This window comes from Oncorhynchus keta, chromosome 29, assembly GCF_023373465.1.
Source record: "Oncorhynchus keta strain PuntledgeMale-10-30-2019 chromosome 29, Oket_V2, whole genome shotgun sequence".
NCBI classification, from domain to species: Eukaryota; Metazoa; Chordata; class Actinopteri; order Salmoniformes; family Salmonidae; genus Oncorhynchus; species Oncorhynchus keta.
In genome coordinates, this window is record NC_068449.1 from 52,561,164 (window position 1) to 52,580,631 (window position 19,468).

At 45.2% G+C, this 19,468-nt stretch overlaps 1 protein-coding gene across 50 annotated transcripts in view; it reads left to right on the plus strand.

Moving 5' to 3' along the window:
- The first annotated feature begins 3,781 nt into the window (after positions 1-3,781).
- hhip (hedgehog-interacting protein) overlaps positions 3,782-19,468 on the plus strand; it is a 54,708-nt gene continuing 39,021 nt past the window's right edge. For all 50 annotated transcript variants that reach the window (XM_052486732.1, XM_052486744.1, XM_052486742.1 and 47 more), the window contains exons 1-3: positions 3,782-4,697; positions 9,183-9,375; positions 16,683-16,827. In XM_052486732.1, the coding sequence (XP_052342692.1) occupies positions 4,425-4,697; positions 9,183-9,375; positions 16,683-16,827 (611 nt within the window). In that variant the 5' untranslated portion in view covers positions 3,782-4,424. The remainder of the gene's footprint in view (positions 4,698-9,182; positions 9,376-16,682; positions 16,828-19,468) is intronic.

The following is a 19,468-nucleotide window of genomic DNA, read 5'->3' on the forward strand; positions in this document are numbered from 1 at the left end:
TGCGGATGACTCAACACTATACATGTCAGCTACTACAGCGACTGAAATGACTGCAACAAAGAGTTGCAGTTAGTTTCAGAGTGGGTGGCAAGGAATAAATTAGTCCTTGACAGAGTTGTGTGTATAGGTGGCAGGGAAGTCAGGCGCAGGAGAATAAAACTGAGTGAAATGGAGTTATTTAATAACAATGAACGAAACATACTCCAAACACTAAATGTAACAAAATAACAAAAATGGGTATGAGGACCCGTCACTCACCAATTCAAAATATATACAACACTGAAATACAAACAATCTCTGACAAAGACATGAGGGGAAATTAATGGGATTGAAACCAGGTGTGTAGGAAGACAAAACCAATGGAAAATTAAAAATAGATCAATGATGGCTAGAAGACCGGTGACGTCGACCGCGGAGCACCGCCCGAACAAGGAGAGGCTTCAACTTCGGCAGAAGTTGTGACAGTACTCCCACCTTTAACGCGCGGCACTAGCAGTGCGTTTACACTGGCCTCGGGGACGACCCGGAGGGTGAGGTGCAGGGTGATCCGGATGGAGACGGTGGATTTCTTGCGACATGGAAGGATCTATTACGTCCTCCACCGGAAGCCAGCATCTCTCCTCCGGACCGTACCCCTCCCAGTCCACGAGGTACTGAAGGACCCTCGCCCGACGTCTCGAATCCAAGATGGATCGAACGGAGTATGCCGGGACCCTCCTCGTTGTGTAGAGGGGGCGGAGGAACATCACGCACTTCAGTCTCCTGGAGCGGGCCAGCCACCACCGGCCTGAGGAGAGACACATGGAACGAGGGGTTAATACGGTAATTAGTGGGTAGCTGTAACCTATAACATACCTCGTTCACTCTCCTCAGGACTTTAAACGGCCCCACAAACCGCGGACCCAGCTTCCGGCAGGGCAGGTGGAGGGGCAGGTGGAGGGTCGAGAGCCAGACCCTGTCCCCTGGGGCGAACACCGGGGCCTCACTGCGGTGACAGTCTGCTCCAACTTTCTGGCGCAGTATCGCGCGCTGAAGGTGGACGTGGGCGGCCTCCCAGGTTTCCTCCGCGTGCCGGAACCAATTGTCCACCGCAGGAGCCTCGGTCTGACTCTGATGCCAAGGAGCCAGAACCGGCTGATACCCTAATACACATTGAAAGGGAGAAAGGTTAGTGGAGGAGTGGCGTAGCGAGTTCTGGGCCATCTCTGCCCAGGGCACGAACTTCGCCCACTCCTCCGGCAGGTCCTGGCAATAAGACCGCAGAAACCTACCCACCTCCTGGTTAACTCTCCACCTGCCCATTACTCTCGGGGTGAAAACCTGAGGTAAGACTGACCGAGACCCCAAGACGTTCTATGAACGCCTTCCAGACCATTGATGTGAACCCCGATCAGACACTATATCCTCAGGCACCCCATAGTGCCGGAAAACGTGTGTAAACAGGGCTTCTGCAGTTTGTAAGGCCGTAGGGAGACCGGGCAAAGGGAGGAGACGACAGGACTTAGAAAAATGATCCACAACGACCAGGATCGTTGTGTTACCCTGTGAAGGTGGAAGATTAGTTTAAAAAATCCACCGACATGTGCGACCACGGCCGTTGTGGAACCGGTAAGGGTTGTAAACTTACCTCTAGGCAGGTGTCTAGGAGCCTTGCACTGGGCGCACACTGAGCAGGAGGAAACATAAATCCTCACGTCCTTAGCTAAAGTGGGCCACCAGTACCACTCATCAAGACACCGCATTGTCCGACCTATCCCAGGATGACCAGAGGACGGTGACGTGTGGGCCCAATAGATCAAACGGTCAGGGACAGCAGACGGACGCCCGCTCAATGTCCGCGTCCAGCTCCCATACTACCCAGCTCCCATACTACCGGCAAGAAGCTGGGAGTATGGGAGTGGGATCCATGGACCGCTCCTGGGACAATGCATTCTGGGAGCCTGGTCTGTAAGAGAGGGTAAACACAAAACGAGTGAAAAACATGGCCCACCTTGCCTGACAAGGATTCAGTCTCCTCGCCTCCCGGATGTACTCCAGATTGCGATGGTCAGTCCAGATGAGAAAAGGGTGTTTAGCCCCCTCAAGCCAATGTCTCCACGCCTTCAAGGCATTTACGACAGCTAATAGCTCCCGGTCCCCCACATCATAGTTTCTTCGAAAAGAAGGCACAGGGGCAAAGCTTCAGTGGGTACCCGAACACTGAGAGAGCACTGCTCCTATCCCAGCTTCGGATGCATCCACCTCCACTATGAATGGGTACGAGGACCCGTCGCACACCAATACAAAATATATACAACACTGAAATACAAACAATCTCTGACAAAGACATGAGAGGAAACAGGGGGTTAAATACACAACAGGTAATGAATGGGATTGATACCAGGTGTGTAGGAAGACAAGACAAAACCAATGGAAAATTAAAAATGGATCAATGATGGCTAGAAGGCCGGTGACGTCGACTGCCGTGCACCGCCTGAACAAGGAGAGGCTTCGAGAGAATTCGTGACAGTCCTAAATATTTCTAAAACTAAAAGCATTGTATTTGGAACAAATTATTCACTAAACCCTAAACCTCAGATAAATCTTGTAATAAATAATGTGAAAATGTAGTAATTTGAGGTGACTAAACTGCTTGGAGTTACCCTGGATTGTAAACTTTCGTGGTCAAAATATATTGATACAACAGTAGCTAAGATGGGAAGAAGTATGTCCATAATAAAGCGCTGCTCTACCTTCTTAACAGCATTATCAACAAGGCAAGTCCTACAGGCTCTGGTTTTGTCACATCTGGACTGCTGTTGTCGTGTGGTCAGGTGCCACAAAAAGGGACTTAGGAAAATTGCAATTGGCTCAGAACAGGGCAGCACGGCAGACCCTTGAATGTAACCTGAGAGATAATTTTAATAACATGCATGTCAATCTCTTCTGGCTCAAAGTGGAGGACTACTGGTGCTTCTGTTTGAACTACTGATGCACAGCTCGGACACCCATGCATACCCCACAAGACATGCCACAAGTGGTCTCTTCACAGTCCCAGAGTCCAGAATAGACTATGGGAGACGCACAGTGCGACATAGAGCCATGACTACATGGAACTCTATTCCACATCAAGTAATTAATGCAAGCAGTAGAATTAGACTTAAAACACAGATAATAATACACCTTATGGAACACCGGGGAATGTGAAGCAACACAAACATAGGCATAGACATATGCATACACACACACACACACACACACACACACACACACACACACACACACACACACACACACACACACACACACACACACACACACACACACACACACACACACACACACACACACACACACACACACACACACACACACACACACACACACACACACACACACGATAACATACGCACTATACACACATGTACACATGGATTTTGAACTGTAGATATGTGGTAGTGGTGGAGTAGGGGCCTGAGGGCACATGGTGTGTTGTGAAATCTGTGAATGTATTGTAATTTTTTTAATTGATTGTATAATCTGCCTTAATTTTGCTGGACCGAGGAAGAGGGATCCATAATAAATACAAATACAAATAGTGTATGTTAATGTTTCAGAGAATTGGTGAGGGGATTGGTGTGTTTACTTTTACATTAAGATATGTAACCTAGTGTTGGCTAATGCTTGCCATTATGTAGATCACATTCCCAAAATATATAATCAAGTAAGTGCTATAGATAGGGGATGCAGAATACACCTGAAACGACATATGTAATAAACTTTACAATCCTAGAAAGAATCACTTCTAGAATGTATTCTCAAGTGCACTTGACTTCTCAATCTCACCTCTTCAATTCTTCTGTAGGCTATCACTGACGACAGCCCGTCCAGTGCTGACAGCCAGGTATTCATCGTTCCGTTCCACAGTAGCATTACAGCCAAGTGCGCGCACTCGTGCTGTCTTACGTCACTGTGCTCGCTCCTCTTCTCGCGCGCTGGTTAAAAAGAAGGAGGAAAGAGCTAGGGGAAACATGTGAGCGCTCTGAGGATCTAGTGAGAGACAATTTTGTGCTTACTTTTTTGACCCAATGCACTGTGCTGAAACGGATTTTAAATCAGAAGGAAGGACACAAGTGAAGCTTACTGCAATTCTCAGAGCTTTCTTATCCTTTGCTTTGTTTTCTTTACGAGAGAAAAATGTGTATTTCTGGGGTATGCCAGCATAACCAGCACTACCATTAATTTATTTTAAATAACATTTTTTTCTCTAGCAAATATTTAATTCTGATTACTTAATGCGCATACCTTTATTAAACTAAATTATTATAATCGTTTACCTGTGATACAGCATATATAAATATAGAGAATATAGTATTTTGTAGGTTTGCGCCGTTGCTTCCAACAGTGATTTCTCTCATATATTTTGGTTCCAACGTTTTTTCAATATGAGGCATTTGAAATTTGTACTCGTGTTGGCTATTGCAGTCAACGTTTGGGAATGTGGGGATTCCAAATTTGGCGAGAAGGGGGAAATAAGCCCGAGGAGAAGGAGATGTTACGACGGGAGCATGCCCAAGCGACTGAAGAAGAGGGAAAGAAAACTGTCAGTGGACAGCGATGCAAGCAGCGGGGAAGTTTGTCACAGGTTGTACCCTCGTGTGTCATGCTGTCCAACCAGGCGTGCTGCTTATCAGATAGTCCACCGGCGTGATGCCAGGGTATGTTGGGCTCGTTGCATTCTTTCATTGTGAGAGCTGTCTGTAGGCTAAAGCCAAACGCCCCGGGGAATGTATGTACTGCGTTGTGTGTCTTTTCGACTTGTTATTGACAGTAGTAGAATGAACGATATATGAGGGAGGTGGGACTGTGAGGGGAAAATTCAACCGTAGCCTACTTACACATTCTGGCGTTGTCCTGCTACTCTAGGCGGTTTTTGACGTTTCTTTACCAGTCACATTAAATATGTAGAAAATCCATAAAACTGTCAAAACAAATGAACATGATTTATCAGCCAACTATGTTGTTTAAAAGTGGGAAATGATATAAGCCTCCTGATTGTTGGTATCGAGCGTGTCCAAAGCGTTACAGTGTTACCATGGTTATGTTATAACCTTTTACGTTCATCCCCGCGCTTCAAAATAACACCACAGGAGCGCAGTCCAAGGGAGTCAGCACCGTTGACTATCGTTCAATTATACTAAGTTATTCTTTGCATCCCACACGGCAGTTATGCGCACGTGTGGCATGTTTGTCAGCGCACTTAGAATGTATTTTGCAACAATATTGCATGTTATTATGTCTTTCTTCTTTCCAATTAGTTCCTGCACAGAATGTTCGCGTTTACTGTACACAGCCTACGCGGATGCCCGTTATAGCCAAATTATTAATTATCGTCATGTTTAACTGCATGGATAAATCTTTAACACAGTCTTCATAGGCTACGTGGAGTTCACGGTAGAATGCGTCGTATTCTTATGTAAACCGCCCCCAACTAATCGACTTATGCGGCTGGGTGGTATCTCACTTTGTGTTGTGACAAAAAGCCATATTGCGTCATTTAATTTGCTCAAGTCATGCAAATAGGAGGAAAAACACTGAACGGAACAAAAATAACCCTCGACTTCTCCTCTTCCCTACTACACTGCCCACACACAGAGCTCTTTTTGCTTATGGCAAAAGAATAACAACAACACCATTGTGTTTGTTAGTTTCTCTAATGGGTGAAGCTGGAGAACATCAGTCTCCCCGTTCAGTCCCTCGACTCTGTCCAAGTGTTAAGGCTGCTGAGAGGGTATTATTTGTCCTTCACTCCCCCTCTCACACCCACCCCTCACTAACTTACACCTATTCCCAAAGGGCAAGTGTTTTGTTGAAGATTTTTAACACCAGTCTTAGTGTTGCCTACAGCACAGCCTCTTTTCTCTAAAGGACCTATGTGTGGGGGTCTCTCTCTCTCTCTCTCTCTCTCTCTCTCTCTCCCTGTGATTCCTGATGGTGAGACCTTATGAGGCTTGTGCAGCCCACAGTGTCTAAGATTGAATGACAAGCAAATGTTTTCAAGTGTGACCTTTGTGCATTGATATGTTTGTTCCGGCAATTTCACTGACAAAAGCCATTGTGCCGATCCTATCAAAGAAATGAGTCCTCCTGTAACAGCTGCTCCTCTACAGTGAGCTACTTACACGTCTGGCTTTGTGATCACGTCTCTGTGAGGAGGACAACGACCACCATAAAGGAGCTTATGGAAATGCATTTTGCATTTGGGCTGTCCATGTGAACTGGCAATCTTGTGTTATTGATGTGTTATGACACATTTCCCCCCACATGCCAAGGTATGTCACACAGATGGATGTTGTGCACGTGTGTGGATCGGTTTGTTTACCTTCGGAGACTTGTGTCCCTTGCATTTCTGTTCCCCCAGTAATGCTATAATAGCGCTTGTACAGACCGGGATCAAGCCTCTGCTTTTGAGTGGCGAGTCGGTGGTGAAATTTTGCTGCTAAACACAACAAACAAAGGTCCTCTTGTTCTGGTTTGTGGTGATGGCAACATTGGAGCCCATCCCAGCAACATATGGGCACAGGGTATGGCAGAGAGCCCACAAATGCTCCTCTCCATGGACTGTGTGCCAGCCCATGGCACGCCGAATCAATGGGCAATTTAGAGCAGGAGGGCGGGCGGTTAGGCATGCCCACGGCGGTAGTACTCGCATATATTTGGAGGGGTTAGTACTAGTATTAGTATAGTAACATATACTGTTACCACTTAGCAGACACTGTTATCCAAAATGACTTAGAATACAGTGAGTGGATACGTTTTAGTATCTGTATACTGCAGGGATTAAACCCACGTCCTTGCCGTTGTTGGCGTCAATCTCTTACCAATTGAGCCACACCTGACGGCTTTTAGCTGCTCTGCACTCTTTATTAATATAGTATTAGTATGAGTATATTTATTAGTAGGTTTATTAGTATATTTATTGCTTGTTTATAGCCGGGTTTATCAACCTCTGTGTGTGCTTCTGGCAAGTCCTAATCACCCGTGTTTTACACTGTCCCGGTAAGAGGAGTAGAACAAACATTCTTTGGCCATCTCTAGTCGTGGTCCCGAGGGGCTATAAAACAACCAAAGGGCCTGTGTTCAACCTGTGGTCACAAAACGGTCTCGAACACGACCGCAGGGTGGCCGTATCCTTAAGAAACAGCTTTCTCTTCCAGACCTAGTCAGGTTATTGTTGAACTGAGAGAGAGAGAGAGAGTTAGAGAGAGAGAGAGAGAGAGAGAACGAGGTGTCCATATGTTGGACCCAGGTCTGTAGGCCTAATTGACTAGGACAGACTGCTAATTTGTTGAATGATGTGCCTGTCTATCTCTAAATTGGTGTTTACACACGGACGGACCTCACACAGTGCAAAGCACTACCAGCCTGCCTGCTGCCTCAGCAGCACACATGTCTGGATGCAGGACAGATTACGTTGTGTTTTATTACACCTAATTTGCTACGTAAATAATCCCTGCTAATTTCTGGGGTCTAAATCTCTTGTTTACTTTTGTTTAGCGACCTAAGTAACGCTTCAAACCCTCTAATTCGTCTCCATCCATTTTGGCCCTAGCCGCCCTAACATATGTCATGTAATTTAAAATGAACTGTTTGTGCACTTAGGTAAACAAGTTGTGAGGAAGATAATATTTTTCTCAGAAAGTGCCGTGTATTCTGGGTTTAAAAAGTGACATTACTAGGTAATCAAGTCTAATTTTGGTGTGGGTTTAGTTTCTCTGGAGAATATTTTTCCGTGTACCATCAATAAAGCTGCAGCGGTGGTTAATTAAAGTTAGGTTATATCATCTCCATGCTAATGTCTCCAATCGAAAATCAAATCAAGAGTCGGCTTTCTATTCCGCAACAAAGCCTCCTTCACTCACGCCGCCAAACTTACCCTAGTAAAACTGACTATCCTACCGATCCTCGACTTCGGCGATGTCATCTACAAAATTGCTTCCAACACTCTACTCAGCAAACTGGATGCAGTTTATCACAGTGCCATCCGTTTTGTCACTAAAGCACCTTATACCACCCACCACTGCGACTTGTACGCTCTAGTCGGCTGGCCCTCGCTACATATTCGTCGCCAGACCCACTGGCTCCAGGTCATCTACAAGTTCATGCTAGGTAAAGCTCCGCCTTATCTCAGTTCACTGGTCACGATGGCAACACCCATCCGTAGCACGCGCTCCAGCAGGTGTATCTCACTGATCATCCCTAAAGCCAACACCTCATTTGGCCGCCATTCGTTCCAGTTCTCTGCTGCCTGTGACTGGAACGAATTGCAAAAATCGCTGAAGTTGGAGACTTTTATCTCCCTCACCAACTTCAAACATCTGCTATCTGAGCAGCTAACCGATCGCTGCACCTGTACATAGTCTATCGGCAAATAGCCCACCCATTTTTACCTACCTCATCCCCATACTGTTTTTATTTATTTACTTTTCTGCTCTTTTGCACACCAATATCTCTACCTGTACATGGCCATCTGATCATGTATCACTCCAGTGTTAATCTGCAAAATTGTAATTATTCACCTACCTCATGCCTTTTGGACACAATGTATATAGACTCCCCTTTTTTTTCCTACTGTGTTATTGACTTGTTAATTGTTTACTCCATGTGTTGTCTGTTCACACTGCTATGCTTTATCTTGGCCAGGTCGCAGTTGCAAATGAGAACTTGTTCTCAACTAGCCTACCTGGTTAAATAAAGGTGAAATAAAAAAATAAATAAAAATAAATGTCTTACAATAATGTTTATTATTAACTGGGTGGTTCGAGCCCTGAATGCTGATTGGCTGAAAGCCATGGTATATCAGACCGTATACCACACCTATGACAAAATATTTATTTTTACTCATCTGAATAAGTTGGTAACCAGTTTATAATAGCAATAAGACACCTCAGGGGGTTGTGGTATATGGCCAATATACCACGGCTAAGGGCTGTATCCAGGCACTCTTCGTTCGTGCATAAGAACAGCCCTTAACCGTGGTATATTGGCCATATACAACACCTCCCGGGCCTTATGCTTAATTATACAATATCGCTGACATGCCAGAAAATTACAAGCCATGTTGAGGTGTAAAACATTAATGCTCACTAAGTCCGTATTTTAATCAGTCATTGTTCCTTGTTGCGTGTGGTCCCTCCCCCTAGATCTTCTCCACCAATAACACGGAGTGCAGCCGTCTCCTGGAGGAGATCAAGTGTGCACACTGTTCGCCCAACGCCCAAGTGCTGTTCCACTCCCCCGAGTCGGACAAGGTCCCCCTCAGGGAGCCCCACCTGCCACGCCTCTGCCAGGACTACTGCCGTGAGTTCTACTATACCTGCCGCGGACACATACCAGGTAACCATTCTACTACACGTACCACTAAGATATACCAGGTAACCATTCTGCTACACCTACCACTAAGATATACCATGTAACCATTCTACTTCATCTACCACTAAGATACAGTGGGGCAAAAAAGTATTTAGTCAGCCACCAATTATGTAAGTTCTTCCACTTAAAAAGATGAGAGAGGCCTGTAATTTTCATCATAGGTACACATCAACTATGACAGACAAAATGAGAAAAAAATCCAGAAAATCACATTGTAGGATTTTTAATGAATTTATTTGCAAATTATGGTGGAAAATCAGTATTTGGTCAATAACAAAAGTTTATCTTAATACTTTGTTATATATCCTTTGTTGGCAATGACAGAGGTCAAACATTTTCTGTAAGTCTTCACAAGGTTTTCACACACTGTTGCTGGTATTTTGGCCCATTCCTCCATGAAGATCTCCTCTAGAGCAGTGATGTTTTGGGGCTGTTGCTGGGCAACACGGGCTTTCAACTCCCTCCAAAGATGTTCTATGGGGTTGAGATCTGGAGACTGGCTAGGCCACTCCAGGACCTTGAAATGCTTCTTACGAAGCCACTCCTTCGTTGCCCGGGCGGTGTGTTTGGGATCATTGTCATGCTGAAAGACCCAGCCACGTTTCATCTTCAATGCCCTTGCTGATGGAAGGAGGTTTTCACTCAAAATCTCACGATACATGGCCCCATTCATTCTTTCCTTTACACGGATCAGTCGTCCTGGCCCCTTTGCAGAAAAACAGCCCCAAAGCATGATGTTTCCACCTCCATGCTTCACAGTAGGTATGGTGTTCTTTGGATGCAACTCAGCATTCTTTGTCCTCCAAACACGACGAGTTGAGTTTTTACCAAAAAGTTCTATTTTGGTTTCATCTGACCATATGACATTCTCCCAATCTTCTTCTGGGTCATCCAAATGCTCTCTAGCAAACTTCAGACAGGCCTGGACATGTATTGGCTTAAGCAGGGGGACACGTCTGGCACTGCAGGATTTGAGTCCCTGGCGGCGTAGTGTGTTACTGATGGTAGGCTTTGTTACTTTGGTCCCAGCTCTCTGCAGGTCATTCACTAGGTCCCCCCGTGTGGTTCTGGAATTTTTGCTCACCGTTCTTGTGATCATTTTGACCCCACGGGGTGAGATCTTGCGTGGAGCCCCAAATCGAGGGAGATTATCAGTGGTCTTGTATGTCTTCCATTTCCTAATAATTGCTCCCACAGTTGATTTCTTCAAACCAAGATGCTTACCTATTGCAGATTCAGTCTTTCCAGCCTGGTGCAGGTCTACAATCTTGTTTCTGGTGTCCTTTGACAGCTCTTTGGTTTTGGCCATAGTGGAGTTTGGAGTGTGACTGTTTGAGGTTGTGGACAGGTGTCTTTTATACTGATAACAAGTTCAAACAGGTGCCATTAATACAGGTAATGAGTGGAGGACAGAGGAGCCTCTTAAAGAAGAAGTTACAGGTCTGTGAGAGCCAGAAATCTTTCTTGTTTGTAGGTGACCAAATACTTATTTTCCACCGTAATTTGCAAATAAATTCATAAAAAATCCTACAATGTGATTTTCTAATTTTGTCTGTCATAGTTGAAGTGTACCTATGATGAAAATGACAGGCCTCTCTCATAATTTTAAGTGGGAGAACTTGCACAATTGGTGGCTGACTAAATACTTTTTTGCCCCACTGTATACCAGGTCACCATTCTACGACACCTACCACTAAGATATATCAGGTAACCATTCTACTACACCTACCACTAAGATATACCAGGTAAACATTCTACTACACCTACCACTAAGATATACAGGTAACCATTCTACTACACCTACCACTAAGATATACCAGGTAAACATTCTACTACACCTACCACTAAGATATACCAGGTAAACATTCTACTACACCTACCACTAAGATATACAGGTAACCATTCTACTACATCTACCACTAAGATATACCAGGTAAACATTCTACTACACCTACCACTAAGATATACCAGGTAAACATTCTACTACACCTACCACTAAGATATACAGGTAACCATTCTACTACACCTACCACTAAGATATACCAGGTAAACATTCTACTACACCTACCACTAAGATATACAGGTAACCATTCTACTACACCTACCACTAAGATATACCAGGTAAACATTCTACTACACCTACCACTAAGATATACAGGTAACCATTCTACTACACCTACCACTAAGATATACAGGTAACCATTCTACTACACCTACCACTAAGATATACAGGTAACCATTCTACTACACCTACCACTAAGATATACAGGTAACCATTCTACTACACCTACCACTAAGATATACAGGTAACCATTCTACTACACCTACCACTAAGATATACAGGTAACCATTCTACTACACCTACCACTAAGATATACCAGGTAACCATTCTACTACACCTACCACTAAGATATACAGGTAACCATTCTACTACATCTACCACTAAGATATACAGGTAACCATTCTACTACACCTACCACTAAGATATACCAGGTAACCATTCTACTACACCTACCACTAAGTTATACAGGTAACCATTCTACTACACCTACCACTAAGATATACAGGTAACCATTCTACTACACCTACCACTAAGATATACAGGTAACCATTCTACTACACCTACCACTAAGATATACAGGTAACCATTCTACTACACCTACCACTAAGATATACCAGGTAACCATTCTACTACACCTACCACTAAGATATACCAGGTAACCATTCTACTACACCTACCACTAAGATATTCCAGGTAACCAAGAAGGATGATGATAGTGCCATCACTACCTCAGTCAGTGCTTGCACTGTATAGGTGGAGTGAGGCACACATATGAACACAAATCGCTCTCTCTCACACTTATTCTCATTCTCACTCACTCGCTCCCTCCCTCAATCTCACTCACTCTCTCTCTCTCTTACTGACTCCCTGACACACTACATACAGTCTATTGTCTGAATAAGGCTATATTACATTTCTGATCAGGTCTCCTCAAGGTCCCCAATTCAAAGTCAGCAAACAGTGTTGAACATATAGGTAGCTTGGTTTTACTTATGCAAGACGCAGTGGAGCATAAGGACTCAAGAAGAAATATTTATTTATGTAGGCTTACCTCATCTGACCTCACCTCCACTTGGTGGTAGAGCCTGCCTGCCTCACGCCCCCATACACTGGGAGAGCCTCGTCTCAGTCTACCCACCCTGGCAGACGTTGCCTGCTGCAGCCATCAGCCTAGCACTTTGTTAATTAGTCTGACTACACACTTTAGACCTGGCAATCAGGAGCTCTCGCTCTCTCTCTCTCTCTCTCTCTCTCTCTCTCTCTCTCTCTCTCTCTCTCTCTCTCTCTCTCTCTCTCTCTCTCTCTCTCTCTCTCATCAGTATTTTTAGTCCCACTTGGACTGGTTGTAGATGTGTTTTAAGGAACATTACTTTTCTTTACACACATTTACTCAAACTCTTCCTCAATCTATGGAATTTAGACATAAATTGTGTGCACACACATGCACACGGGCGCACACACTCACATATACACACACACACACACACACACACACACGTACCCACACGCCCTAAACAAAGCCCCTACAATCTGCCAGAGAGCTGAAAATGATTGATTTTATGACCCTTTCCTTCCTTGGCCCCGTCCTTCTTTGGCAAGCCCTCCTGAGCTGCCCTGGCTGACGTCAGCCCCCTGACGGTGCTGTGTGCTGTTTGGGGATGTGTAAGCTGTAAGCACCCTGGCTACGGTCTAGACATGACCGGCTCTGACACCTCGCGCCACCAAGGGAGCTCCTCACACACAGCCTCAGACACACACAAACTACGGCCTGTTTAAAAAACGCCACTCACACCATCAGTTTGTTTTCCTTGGTGATAAATTCGATGGAACGTAAACACAATCAGAGCTGCCTCGCTGGACCTGGGCCTCGCCTCTCGAACTGCTCCCCCGTACGTGTAGGCAAGGCAACGCCAGCCCTGGAGGGAGTCTCCTCCCGGTGTGGAATAAGCGAGGAGATGACATGGAGATGACTAGACATGCAGTTTCCTCCTGGATAGGATGGTATTGTGAGATGATAGGAGACCTGCTTGATAGGCCGCCCTCCCTGAAAGCTCCCCGTCCTCAGAAGTTGGGCCTTTGAAGGGCTGTTACCTGCCTGCCGTGCCTCCCAGTGAAGTGCACATTCCTTGTGATCAAACGGCCGCTGCTTGCCCCCAGCCAATTCTTCTTCCTATCTGTGTCGCCACGGCAGATTAAATCTGCTCGCGTTTGCTGAACAGAGAACAGTTTCAACCACACATGTGGTGGCTCTACACCACCACCAGCACTATCAACATCACCCCCCCCATGTACATGTTACCTCAATTACCTCGACTAACCTGCACATTGACTCGGAACCGGTACCACCTGTATATAGCCTCGCTATTGTTATTTTATTGTTGCTATTTTATTTTTTACTTTAGTTGATTGAGTGCATATTTTTCTTAACTCTTATTTTTCTTAAAACTGCATTGTTGGTTAAGGGCTTGTAAATAAGCATTTCACTGTAAGGTGAACTCCTGTTGTATTCGGCAGAGAGAGAGAGGGATAGAGAGAGATGGACAGAGAGAGATGGACAGAGAGAGATGGTGAGAGAGAGATGGAGAGAGAGAGACAGCAGCCAGTGAGCTGACAGACAGCAGTGAAAGCTTAGAGTTAAACCCAGAGCTTCATACCAGGAGCTTGAGCCAGAGAAGGAGTCAGTCACCCCCCCCCATCAATCCTTCCCTCCCTTACTCCCCCTCTACACAGATCAGCATATGTGGTGACGAATGACACATTTATTTTTCTACAAAGGTTGTGTATATGTAAAGCTGCTGAAGTGCATCAAGATGTCAAGTACTTTGGGTGGCCACCCAGGTTGTGTTGGAAGACAACCAGATGGAAGTAGAACTATAGCGCCAGCTCAATGCCTGGGATGTGGACAGAGGTTTTTTTCCCTCTTCTCTCTCTCTCTCTCTCTCTCTCTCTCTCTCTCTCTCTCTCTCTCTCTCTCTCTCTCTCTCTCTCTCTCTCTTTCTCTCTCTCTCTTTCTCTCTCTCTCTCTTTCTCTCTCTCTCTCTTCCCCCCCAGGCCAGTACAATAAAACTGGTACATATTGTGGAGGGAGAGAGAGGGAGAGAGAATGCAGTGCTCGGTGCCACATGTTTATGGAAGTAGTTAACCATAAATTGTCTAAAATTAGATGGCCTTCTAAGTACATATTATTCCTCCTATGGATTTAAGAGTCCCTTTCTGGATTTGTGTCCTTATGTATTTTTTTTTTTTTTTTGGGGGGGGTTAAGCTACTTAAACATTTTTTTTTTAAACAATTTGTTGTTTTTCAGTTCAGCTGTAATTTGCATTTGTAGTAATCATTTTGCTTCTTAAGAACATGTTTAATTAAATCTCAAATATAAAGCATTGACAAACATGAGTTTTTTGGGCTCATGTACAGTATATATCACTAAAGATACAATTCAGAACCCTTCCAGAACTGTACTCTGCATCGACACATGCAAAGTGCTGACCAACAGTATTAAACCTGGACGGTAGCCTTTACTGTGTCTTTAAATGTCCTCCTGCTCCCGTGAAACTCCCTCTCCAGCTCCCCATTAGGCTGTGTACTTATCCCTCATTTCTCCATAAAGACATTTACGGCCTGAGTCTCACTTTAACCCAGAGGTCTCCCACCCCTTCCGCCCCCTCCTCCCTCCATCCCCCACTCTGTCTCTCCCCTCTGCATCTGAGGTCCTGGGACCAGCATGGTTAAGATAACTGCAGGCACAAAGTAGGTGGGTGGCATAGGCCTGGGAGTGTTTGTGTGTGTGTGTTCTGAGTGTGTGTTTGATCTCCGTGTTGTATTTAGATGTTTAGTGGGATATCCTATCACCTCCAGTGGTAGTGTGGTCAGCCTTGTGGTCGGTGTGGGGGGGCCAGGATGTAGGGAGGGAGGGATGTGTGGGGGCCGGAGAGCGAGATGAAAGAGGGGAGAGACAGTCCTGTTTGTGTTTTTATCACTGCTGTGTTTGCTCTCCTCCTCCGCCCCTCTGAGGGTTGTGTTAAGGGAAACAATATTGGCACGGTTGTGTTTAGGTCACGGGCAGGTTTTAAGATACGCTGCTTGCTTGCGTTCTTTTCACCCTGTTCGTGGTTTTGCCCTGCTAGCACAATAAGAAAGGGGGGGTTCCTAGAATCTTGGAATAATGTTGTGACTGTGGGTCTCTGAAGGTGGCCAATCAGGCGGTGTTGGGGCTGCTGTGTCTAATGAGGATATATTCTCAGATTACTTTGTGCCCCAGAACCAACTTTAGCTCTAGTACAACTAGCAGCTCCAAGAGAAATCAAGGTGGTCTTGGGAAATAACCGTGTGATGGTGACATTTTGGTTTTGAACTTCCCCAAAGCACAAGCAAGCAGTGGAACACAATCAATCAACATTTGGGAACATAATTTCTTGATTTGGGTTTTGAGGCAGACAGAATACTTCTATCCCTCCTAAAAATGTGCAAAGTTAGTGTTTGGAAGACTGGGCTGTTAATTAAACATGGTCAGTTTTGAATTAGAGTTTCACACATTTCACATGCTGTGCCTATATGCCTGCCGCTGGGCTGAGGAGGGCGAAAGCATCGAGGCTGTGGCCCAAATAGGTACTGGTCAAAAGTAGTGCACTATATAGGTAATAGGGTGCCATTTGGCACTGGCCCCTAACAGTGCTTTAATTGTATGAGAATTTCAGCCTATGTTTGACTTAATATTCCAAATATCTGGAAAGCTATTAGGTATCCACAGCAGTCACCCACGTGAGGTAGAGTTGGCATAGCAACAGGGTATCAAACAGCCATAGCACCAGGGGTCAAAGGATAAAGGTAAAGATGGATGGGGCCTCAGTGGTGCAATGCTCCAGAGTTGAAGACCTGAGGAGCAGTCTGAACAGCATATTCCTCACATTCTGTTCAGATCTAACCCAGTTGGCCTGTCTGGCCAAGCGTTTCTTCACTTGTTCAGCCCAGGCTTAGCCAGGATTTGGTTTGGCTCATTCAGCACAACTCTCAAAAACAACTGTATGAAGACTTAAGGAACTAAAGCTGCGTAAACATGAATTAAGGGCGACTAACTAGGAGGGGATTTAGCTTCAGCTCGCTGGTAAGTTGGATGATGTTGCATCATGGTTTGAACAAGGTGTGATGTCTCTTGAATTGAATTGTCTTTCTCTGCCTGCGGGCCGTTGTCTGTGTCCATGGTGTTTTCAGAGCTGTTCCAAGCCGATGTGGATGAGTTCTGTCAATACTACGGACGGCGGGACGGAGGTCTGTGCTTCCCAGATTTCCACCGAAAGCAAACACGGGGACAGGACTCCAACTACTTGGGAGATGAGAAAGTCGAAGACATCAACAGGTTTGTAACGGTTCACTTTCAAAATCTCTTTTACTTGTATACGTTAGGAAGAGTGCATTTAACGTATGCTTTTTAAATATTGAGTTAACCATCCAAAAAGGACACTTTCAGTGAGTCGAGGAAAGAGAGGCCATAGTGTGTATCATGGCATCTCCACACTCTGAACCCAGTGTGTCACTTTGACTGGCCACCACCACCGGTCTCGCCCCAGGCGATATGTACTATGAACCAGGGTCATTGGAGACATGCCAATGCCAAGCCTGGATGACCTTACCCGTCACCCATCTCTCCAGTCATCACCAAAGCCTGCCGTTTGTTCAGGGTGCATTGGGCCAGGCTTTGGCCACACAATGGAAATGCTTACCCTGCAGGCCAGCCCTCCCTCACTGCTAGCTAGCAGTACGTCATAAACTTTCCCCCCTTTTTTTGTCTGCTCCGGTGGAGAGAGAGCCTCTGAGCTCCCCGTCTCCGTCCCAAATGGCACCCTATTCCCTACGTAGTGCACTAGTCCTATGGGCAATGGTGAGAAGTAGTACACCATGTCGGGAATAGGGTGTCATTTGGGACGCATACCTGTTCGAGCCCCCCTGACGCGAGCTGAGAGCGCTGCTGCTGGACATGTGACCAACTGACCATCCTGCTGTCTCGAGCTGGACCAGACCAGACCAGACCAGAGAAACTATGCTGATGCTGTCTGTCTATGATGTCTAGCTAAGTGCTGTCTGCATTCCTGGGGTTGATGGGGTTCTCCTCTAGTCGTTTCTAGTAATGACCCCTTGCTATGCTAAAGAGCACTGTAATTGTAATTGCACTGAACTCTAGGATGGATGGCCGGGATGGCCGAGGAGAGATATAGAGCTTCTGTTGGCAGCCGCTCATCTAAAGGGAGTCTTGTTGAGCTGACTCTCCCCTTCTCATCTTCCGCCTGGGGCCGGCCAAAAGATGATGAGCAAGGAGAGAGGGCCAGGTTTTAACCACCGATGTCATCTAACATCGTAAGTCTTAATCAGACCTCCCACTTCAAAACTGGCCTGAGGGAGAGAGCAAGGCAGAGAGAGAGACAGAGAGAGAGAGCGCTAGGGAGCGAGAGAGAGAGAGGCAGAGGGAGAGAGAGCCAGGGAGAGAGAGCCAGGGAGAGAGAGAGAGTGGCAGAGAGAGAGAGAGAGAGAGCCAGCGAGCGAAAGAGAGAGAGAGAGAGATAGAGATAGAGAGGGCGCACATCTGCTGTGTATGAACTTGACACATGTGTCACGATTAGAGGTCGACCGATTATGATTTTTCAACACCGATACCGATTATTAGAGGACAAAAAAAGCCGATACCGATTAAACGGCCGATTGTTTTAGATTTATTTGTAATAATGACAATTACAACAATACTGAATGAACACTTATTTTAACTTAATATAATACATCAATAAAATCAATTTATCCTCAAATAAATAATGAAGCATGTTCAATTTGGTTTAAATACTGCAAAAACAAAGTGTCGGAGAAGAAAGTAAAAGTGCAATATGTGCCATGTAAAAAAGCTATCGTTTAAGTTCCTTGCTCAGAACATGAGAACATATGAAAGTTGGTGGTTCCTTTTAACATGAGACTTCAATATTCCAAGGTAAGAGGTTTTAGGTTGTAGTTAATATAGTATTTATAGGACTATTTCTCTCTATACCATTTGTATTTCATATACCTTTGACTATTGGATGTTCTTATAGGCACTATAGTATTGCCAGTGTAACAGTATAGCTTCCGTCCCTCTCCTCGCCCCTACCTGGACTCGAACCAGGAACACATTGACAACAGCCACACTCGAAGCAGCGTTACCCATCGCTCCACAAAAGCCGCAGCCCTTGCAGCGCAAGGGGAATAACTACTCCAAGTGTCAGAGCGAGTGACGTTTGAAACGCTATTAGCGCACACCCAGCTAACGAGCTAGCCATGTCACATTGGTTACACCAGCCATTAGGCTGATAGGCATGAAGTCATAAACAGCGCTGTGCTTGTGAAGAGCTGCTGGCAAAACGCACAAAAGTGCGGTTTGTATGAATGATTACGAGCCTGCTGCTGCTCAGTCAGACTGCTCTATCAAATCAGACTTAATTATAACATAATAACACACAGAAATACGAGCCTTTGGTCATTAATATGGTAGAATCCGGAAACTATCATTTAGAAAACAAAACTTTTATTATTTCAGTGAGAATTTTATCTAACGGGTGGCATCCCTAAATATTCTTGTTACATTGCACAACCTTCAATGTTATGTCATAATTGCGTAAAATTCTGGCAAATTAGCAATGAGCCAGGCAGCCCAAACTGTTGCATATACCCTGACTCTGCGTGCAATGAACGCAAGAGAAATGACACAATTTCACCTGGTTAATATTGCCTGCTAACCTGGATTAGTAGTTATAACTAGTGATTATGATTGATTGTTTTTTATAAGATAGGTTTAATGCTAGCTAGCAACTTACCTTGGCTTCTACTGAATTTGCGTAACAGGCGGGCTCCTCGTGGAGTGCAATGAGAGGCAGGTGGTTTTAGCGTTGGACTAGTTAACTGTAAGGTTGCAAGATTGGAACCGCTGAGCTGACAAGGTGAAAATCTGTCATTCTGCCCCTGAACAAGGCAGTTAACCCACC